We start from the raw sequence: 8835 nt of genomic DNA, 5'->3' as shown, positions 1-8835 counted from the left end.
GCATCAAGAATCAATTAGGATCTGAATTCGACCAGGCAAATTTAAACAGATTTTTTGACTTGACTTGAATTTGATCTTTTGATCTGAATTGAGCTTTATTGAATTTGATCAATTATATAGTGTATATAGTTTATATAGTTTTTAAAACACAATTTGAAATTGACTTTTGAAATTTTCAAAGAGGGTAAAACAGACCACACATTTACGTTTAGATGGTTTTAAGAGTAAAATATTTCTGTACTATAAATACAGTGACACAATTAGGAATTCAATTACCTGTAAAATTTAAACCTTTATTTGATTTAATAAAAAACAGTACCTTAAATTATACAAGCTTTTAGTTGCGTTCATTTCAGATATACCAACACTGAAATGTCCAGTATCTCCAGCATTTAGTACAACTGTTTGAAAATCCCCCCTCTGTTTACCAAAATGATTCCTGTTATCAGATTCAAGTTTATACCATGCTTTGTACACATGTGACCAGCCTTAAGAGAGGATAACAAACATCCTGCTTACAAGGAATCTGCTTGGACAAGCTGAAAGCTCTGGTCTCCATATATTATCTCCATTAGCATTCGAAATGTGCTTGGGGCATTACAGAGGCCAAAGGCCATTCAATTCAATTCAAATAGGCCAAATGGTGTGTAAAAGTCTGTCTTATATTCATCAGTTTCAGCAACTGGGACCTGATAGTGTCCACTTGCTAGGTCCAGGGTGGTGAACCACTTAGCTCCAGTAAGTGCATCCAATGATTCTTCTATTCTAGGAAGTGGGTAGGCATCTTTCCTTTCTGGACCAGGACCAGAGGTACAGCATAAGGGCTGCAATTTTCCCTTACAACTGGTGCCTCTAGTAACCGTGTGCCCGGCAGTCTCAAACTGGGTCGGTGTTACAAGGGACAAGGCGGGTGAACCCAAGTGCAGACACTGAATGGCGAGGAGATAGGGAAACAAGGTATTTATTTTAAAGGCCGGGGAAAGGGAATGCAGACCTGGGAAAGCTTGGGCATGTAGCTGGGGCTGGGGCTTGGGCTGGAAGCTGAGAACCAGGAGCTGAGGATTGGGCTGGAAGCTGGGAACCTGGTGCTGATGAGGCTTGGGCTGGAAGTGGGGATCCAGGGCAGGGAAGCAGGGCTGATAAGATGAGATGAGGGGCTGGAGACAGAGCAGATAGAATGGTGCAGAGGCTATCATCTGGCAGAGTGGAAATGGCAGGGCTGAGTATTTGTAAGTGGAGGAAGAAAAGAAGTGGGTAAACCAAGCAGAGCGGGTGGAAGGGGCCAGGAGGCAGGATCCAGGAAGCAGAAGAGGCATAGGGAGACCAGGAGGCACGAAAGATAGGTAGTGTTGCTTGGGAGGGCAACCGGGAGGCAGAAAGATGACCAGTCCAGTGGAACCACTCTGGAAGACAGGCAGGAGGAAGATCAGATGTGTTGAGCCACTCTGGAGAATGACTAGGAGCCCAGTGACATAGGTGGAACCACTCTGGAGGCCAGTGACATAGGTGGGATTGTTTTGATGACCTGCAACGTAGGCGGGGCTACTGCAGCACAGGACCTGGTGACCGCTGCAGCTCAGGAACAGGGGACTACTGCAACTTAGCAGGAACAGGAGACTGCTGCAGCTCAGTAGGAACAGGGAACTGTTGCAACTCAGGAACAGGGGACTACTGCAACTTAGCAGGAACAGGGGGCTGCCACAGCTCAGGTACACGGGATTGCTGCAGCTCGGCAGAAACAGGGGATGAAGTACAACTGAAGTTCTAGAAGGAAAATGTATACAGCTGGTTGAGTTAAAAACCTACTCTAAAAACAATAAATAAATGCTAATAACAATGATTGACTGTTAAGCTTACTTCGTGTTAGTGTTACCACTGCTACTAGCTGCTGTTTCTTACTGGAATATTCTTCATATGTTAGCTAGCCAGAACTGACAAATGTCTGTTTATGGTGGCATAGTGAAAAAAGTTCCCGAGTGTTGCATACAAATTCACCTCTAAATAGTGATTTTAAGGGTTTTGAGCAATTAAGTTAACGTATTTCTAAATACTGAAAAAGTCCATGCTATTAATTGTGGCTAAGTATTTCTGCCCCCCTGCTGCACATGCATCGGGAAACCTGATGTATCGTGATATACAGCCACAATAATTAAAAAGCCTTTTTGGAAAATCTTTTTTCTTGTTTTAAAAAAGGAATTTAAAAAAAAAGTTTTTCTTCTGTCCCCCCTCCCCCTTTCCCTCTCTCTTTCTCTCTCTCAACCCAACCGGTCAAAGCAGATGGCCGCCCACCAAGAGCCGGGGTCTGCTTGAGGTTTCTACCCGTTAAAGGGGAGTTTTTCCTTACCGCTGTCGCCAAGTGCTTGCTCATGGGGGAACTGTTGGGTCTCTGTAAATTAAAGAGTACGGTCTTGACCTGCTCTATGTGAAAAGTGCCTTGAGATGACTTCTGTTGTGATATGGCGCTATATAAATAAAGATTGATTGATTGATTGATTGAAAACTAAATTACAACATCCATCACAACAGAAAAGCTGAGGAAGACCAGGGGTTCCTCCAAAGGTAAAAGATCAACTTCTAAGCTCACCTCAATGAGATTATTAGACTGTCTCTAGTCTACAAGTTGTTTTAGAATATAGAAAGTAAACCTCAGAAACACCTTCATTTTTTCAGACAGACAAAGAAAGACAAAGAGATTGCACTGAGTAATAGAGACAAGCCCGGCCTTGACGTCATGACTTTGGATCTATACTCTATGTATTAGGGATGTGCAGAGAGCCCAGTATTTATATTTGTGTCTATATTTGTTGAGGCAGCGAAATTATTTATATTTGTATTTGTATTCAAATAAAAGTAGTAAAATAGTGATAAAAACCCAGTTTTTATTTTTATTATGCTTTTAATTTTAGTATATTAAAGTATTAAATGAAGCGGACGACTGCGCTGACTACTGAGCTAAACCGAATGCATCACCAATATGCAGACAGACCTCTACTTATTGATACACCCATAAAATGGAAAGTGTTCAGTGTGTAATGAATGGAGAATGGAGAAGAACTTCAAAGGCGATTCTTGCTTTGCATTTTCATTTATCGCCTATATTTTACAACTTTACTTTGTGGAAAGGAGAAGTGGAACAAGAGGTTATGGAGAGTCCCTTGTAAGCACTTTGCTTTTGTCAGTAGCTCACTTTTATCTGTGGCGAACACCCCCAACTCCGGGAGTGATGTCCAAATAAGGAAATGTGAGTCATGCAGCAGGTTGATGCGTCTCCCCTAGTTGAGACCTGCTGATACACCTAACAGGGAAGCAGAGGAGTCAGACTGAAATAGTGATGTAACCGACCCGTGCGCTGGAATTTTTTTTTCTTTCCAAAAACAAATGCCAATCTGCTAATATTTTCATTAAACAAATGTTCATAAAAAACCCAATATTTGTGCTTTGCCGAATAACGTGTTTGTGTTATGGCACACCCCTAGTATGTATGACAACTGTTCAGTCAGAGGGTGTATTCAGGAGTTCTGTGCACTACAGCTGACTAGCCATTAAATATTTAGCCTGCAAACAGTGCAGTTAGTGGTACCCTTTTATTTGGTGGGTATTTGTTTGATAGCTCATTTAGCAAACATGAGATGTGCCCATGCTTGTAGATTAGCAGGAGACATTAGCTAGACAGTTAATGTGTATGTCAGTTGAAATTCTGTGGCTGTCCTTGTGTCTGTCACAGGTTGCTGTCTGGCTGATGGTCAGTGTCACTGTCAATAACAAAACAGGCACAGTTATTGCTTTATGAAGTGATATGAAAACAAGTTCTCAATCTACTTACACGGAGAACCAGTGGCATTCAGCGTAGACAGGGGGTGCAGTCATGAAAATGAAATATACATTTTCCCCTTTTGGTTACTGATTTTTTCTCCAAAAAAGCACATTACACACATAATTTGCAAACCAGATCTGTATGCCACAGCAGAAAAATAACACGCAATTTAATTTCAGTTGGACTTCGGTCTCTGTATTAATTTACTAGTTGACTTGGAGTATCTGTGTATGTACAGCAAAGGAAGTTATTATTAGTATAATGATGAGTTGTTTCATAGTACTGTTGCATGGTAATTTGGTTACAACCACCAATGGTGCTGGTATTTATGGTTTGTAGCGTTATAGTAGTGTAGTGAGAAAATTTCCATCCCATTTTACAGGGTTGCCATGGTGGTTTGGCTGTAGTTTTGATTGGTAATTCCCACTGATAACATCTTCAGCAGGGTCATTTTTTTGCTACACTGCAGCACCCCAATGAGAGATTTAGTTATAAAGTAGAAATAGCCATCATTGTACATTATATGCATAGATAAAGTTTAAAAACAATAAAGGATGAAGTCTGCAGTTTAAAATATGTTGCATTTATAATGCACACAAATGCACTACACTGACAATATGATTTATTGTGGTAACATGCTGTATTTCCTGTAGCAGCCACAGAGGGGAAATTAACAGCACGCATAGGCTACATTTTATTGTTTCACTTTGCTTGTTTGTATATGACGTTCAATATCCAACCTAAAACACATGGTTTTTCCCTACTCTACCCCATGCAAATCTGCAGTGATGGAAGAAGTACTCAGATCCTTTACTTAAGTAAAAGTACCAACATCTGTTACAAGTAAAAGTCATGCATGAAAAATTCTACTTAAGTAAAATAAGTATTAGCAGCAAAATGTAGTTAAAGTTTTGCAGTAAAAGTAGTGGTTTGGTCCCTCTGACTGACATATTATTATATATGACATCATCAGATTATTAATACTGAAGCATCAGTGTTAGAGCAGCATGTTACTGTTGCAGCTGCTGGAGGTGGATCTAGTTTGAACTACTTTATATACAGTTAGATAGTTTAGTCCAGTGGTTCCCAACCTAGGGGTCGGGCCCCTCCTAAGGGTCACCAGATAAATCTGAGATAAGATTTATGGTGAAATATTGGATCATTTGAACATTTACTGAAATGAAACCATGGGGGAAGTTTAGAGGGAAAATCCTTATATCTGAAATGTGACCCCAACTACTCACTGCTTTTTGTAAGACGGCAAAAGCAGGGCTCCTCTGTGGAGTTGCTTCCAGTACAGGCTCTGCTCTCAAGTCAGCTCCACTGTCAGGGCAGGAAATAAAAAAAACAGATATTTTTTTTTACATCTCCTAAAGAACGTAACGTAGGCATTCTTCAGTTGTTTTTGCTACACTGTGTCTTGTGACAATGTTAGGTGACTGATTTGCACTATCCAAAACAGTGAAAAAAGTCTGAATGCATGGGTCTTGCATATTTTTGCTGTCAAAATAGCTACCATTATCAATATGTGTAAATCTAAATCAAGCAAATTACTGAATGTTACACATTTGTACACATTTGTTGTTTTAAGGATAGTCACGCCAACATTGGCTTTTTTCTGTGGATAGTGTAAGCTAACTGTGTATTTGGATTTATTAAATGTTTTTGAGTTTAACAAGAGCATAGGTCTGCCTTTGTCTTAAGATGTTGACTATGATGCTCAGGTTGGTTATGGACTTGGGAAAATGGCATTTTGACGATAAAATATTCTTACTTCGACCAAAATTTGAATTTTCAGATTTGAATACATGTGGAACACTAATATGAAGCTGCAGAATGACATAAAAACCTCAAACAATAATGAACCAAGCCTTAAAGTATAACTGCAGTTTTGTGCATCAAGTATTGGATATCAATTCTATTTTACAATTTGACAGTTTAATATGATGACCACCATAAAAAACTGACTAAAACGGTATGTGTGCGATTACATGGAAATGTTTGTTCCTGACTGAACTGCTTGTATGGTGTGTGTTGTGTCACAGGTAGCAGAGCAGGTGAACCCAAATGCTGAGACCGAGGCAGAATTACTGATTTAAGATGTTTACATTGAGTTCAGCAGTCATATAAGAGATGGCTCAGGTAACAGGTCGGCATGAAACAAGGAACATAGACAAGCTGGAACACCGGAAACATAGGCAATGATCTGACAAACAACTAAGAGCGTAGACAGGTATATATACACAGGGGACTAATCACAAAACGAGGCCCAGCTGGGGTGAGCAGGGACCAGAATAAGGAGGGAACACGATGATTGGGTAACAAGTTGATTAAGAGGGTGTGTGAGTATATGCTGTGCAAGTTCAGCTTTCTCCCCCTCAGTCCAGTCCAAACAAAAAGGGAGAAAAGTCTGAGGGCCTCTGGAGGACCGGTGGAGAATGGCAGCTAGGGACACAGAATAAGATTGTGAACAGAACCATAACAGTACCCATTCCTCAAGGGATGGATTCCAGACATCCCACCAAGCTGATCAGGAACACTGAGCAGGGTGGGTACAGGGGCAGGATTCAAGGGCAAGTGTCCTGAGGGCAGAACAAGGGCTGGGCTGAAGGACATAACAGATCTGGAGGGCAAGCAGGATGTAGGACTGAAGGCTGGTATTGCCATGGAGGGCGACCAGGGGGCAGGACAGATGAGCGAAGTTGCCCAGGAGGGTGACCTAATGTGTGGGGCCACTCAGGAGGTTGGCGACAAAGGTTGGGCTGCTCTGGAGGTTGGTGATGAAGGCTGGGCTGCTCTGGAGGTCGGTGACGAGGCCTGGGTCACTCTGGAGGTCGTCACGAAGGCAGAGGCCAGGGAGGGCAGCCAGCACCAGAAGATTTGGCTACAGGTTGGGGCAGGGTACAGGAATGGCAGACTGCTGGTGAACAGAGCAAGAGATGGGAGATTTGGCTTGGCGAAGATGGTTGACTGATGATTTGGGAGGTCTGGCTGTGGGTAAAAGTCTGAGGGCCTCTGGACGACCGGTGGAGAATGGCTGCTAGGGACACAGATTCAGACTTTGAACAGAACCATAACATGTTGTGCATGAAAGAGGACCATATTTATCATTTTGATAGCTAACTATTTGGCTCTTAATGCAGCTTTCAATTTTAGAAACCTTTCCCAGTCAATAAATCCTGGACCATGGAAAGAGACAACTGGTTTGGAAATAGAAGTTATAGTATACAGTAAATAATTTATAATAATTATAATTTATATCTAACAGATTTGTATTCAAAACCATAATTAAACAACTGTCAACTGTCAACATTAAATCATTAATGTTTTATTCATAGTGTGCTCTTTACACCATACTGGATGCCCTCTATGATTTCACTATTGTAAATTACCCTGCTTGTTCAAAGTTAACTCAAAATCCCTTAATGACATTTAATCTGACATACAGTGCTAATAAATAATTATTTTTTTCCTTTTTCGGATGGACATGCCAGCTTTGCAAAAATGGTGGTGTGTTATGTTAATGGAAAACTTTTGACCTTTTGGTTGACTTGGAAATGGTTTCACAGCACTGTCTCTGTTATACCTGTAGTACATTTATTTTTTCTTTGTTTAACCCTTTTAATTTGAGCCATGGAAAAATGTTTGCCCATTGGATAGAGCCATCAAAAGCCCTCCTGCAAGGTTGAAGTGCCACCAGTCTTCAGACTGAAGAAGCAGAACTGAGGTCAGATTTTTTTTTAATGCGGTTTTGCTTGAGTGGTATTTGTGTTTTTCCTGTGAGACTACTCTTACACCAATGTTTTGATTTCCCTATTTGTTCCACCACTCTGTCTTTAAAATTAGGTATACTTTGGCAATATTTACTTAACATATTCTTCCTATATCAGTATTTAGAACAATCTTGAAGGCCAGTACCATTGTCACTCTAAGTTTAGTTTTCAGCTTATTAAAACAGGGTCCTTAAACCTAAAAATATGCTAAAAATTGTATACTTTACTAAAATTAGGGTGGTTAAAGTCACTGAAAAAAATGTGCCGTCCTTGTAGCAATGACAGTCCTTTATGATTTAAAGTCACACCTTGTGTCGTCTTTAATTTAAAAATAGACAGTGCCTAGATAATTCAAGATTAATAAATGAACACTCTTGAATGACTTGAATTGGTAAAAATTAACAATTTTTGAGCTGGCTGTTGGTGCAGCAATTATATAACAGGAAGACAATCTTTTCTCTACACACATTGAAGTACACAATGAAGACATGTGGAAGTTTTGTGAAGAAATTACACATAGCCAAGGGTATTTGGTGTACTGTGAATGCTGAATGGACAACAAGTAATGACTTTGAATACAAGTAATAGCGCACTCCTATTGTTGTTAAATGCTGTGTTTGTTGAATAAAGGGCAATTTTGATCATTTTGTCAGTTTGTGTGTTTTTTGCTTTGTTTTGTTTCTTAATGAGGCACTTAATAATTCACTTTGATTATACCATGAAAAACACAGAGCTAAGTTAGTGTATTTTTGTCTTCTGATAGTGAGTAAAGTAGCAGCCAAGTATAGTATATGTAGGAGTTGGTGGAACCATCTACCGTGATAGCTCACAACAGAATAGTGTATAATGAGAAATGTGTGTGTGTTTTTTTTGAGAAAAACAGGCAGAGAGGCTTAAGCTCCAATTGTTCAATCAACAAACTTTATGTTTTTCTATGAATTGATGACACTAGGCTATATGGATGACATTTATGTCCTATTTTGACAGAATAAATCAATAGTGTGTAATGGTAAGATATTGTTACCAGTAGAATTATTGAACTGATATATGTTGCTAAACCAGCATAGATACCCACGTAACATGCTACATAGACAGAATAGGCAAAATCAATATATATATGCTACATTTAAGAAATTAATAGTTTTCACATTACAGTGTTGACACATTAATTAAATATAAATCAGTGACAAAACTGCTTCCACCAGAAGCGTCTAACCAATTTTTTCTTTTGTCTTTGTGCATTTCCTG

At 39.8% G+C, this 8835-nt stretch overlaps 1 protein-coding gene across 1 annotated transcript; it reads right to left on the bottom strand.

Moving 5' to 3' along the window:
• Positions 1-345: 345 nt before the first annotated feature.
• Positions 346-3867, bottom strand: LOC122974482. Its single transcript, XM_044342517.1, has 2 exons — positions 3824-3867; positions 346-1764 (listed from the first exon to the last, which is right to left on the bottom strand). The coding sequence occupies exons 1-2, from the start codon at positions 3865-3867 to the stop codon at positions 618-620; spliced, it is 1191 nt and encodes a 396-aa protein (XP_044198452.1). The 3' UTR covers positions 346-617.
• Between the last annotated feature and the right edge of the window lie 4968 nt (positions 3868-8835).

The sequence above is a fragment of the Thunnus albacares genome, chromosome 22, assembly GCF_914725855.1.
Source record: "Thunnus albacares chromosome 22, fThuAlb1.1, whole genome shotgun sequence".
In the NCBI taxonomy this organism is placed as follows: Eukaryota; Metazoa; Chordata; class Actinopteri; order Scombriformes; family Scombridae; genus Thunnus; species Thunnus albacares.
Note: the sequence above shows the minus strand (reverse complement) of the source record. Positions and strands in the feature narration are given on the sequence as shown.

Excerpts from the sequence above, each read along its gene's own strand:
- LOC122974482 (XM_044342517.1), bottom strand. The coding sequence starts at position 3,867 with ATGACTGCACCCCCTGTCTACGCTGAATGCCACTGGTTCTCCGT. Across the intron at positions 1,765-3,823 it reads GAATGCCACTGGTTCTCCGT|AACTTCAGTTGTACTTCATC; the intron begins GTAAGTAGATTG and ends TTTTCCTTCTAG.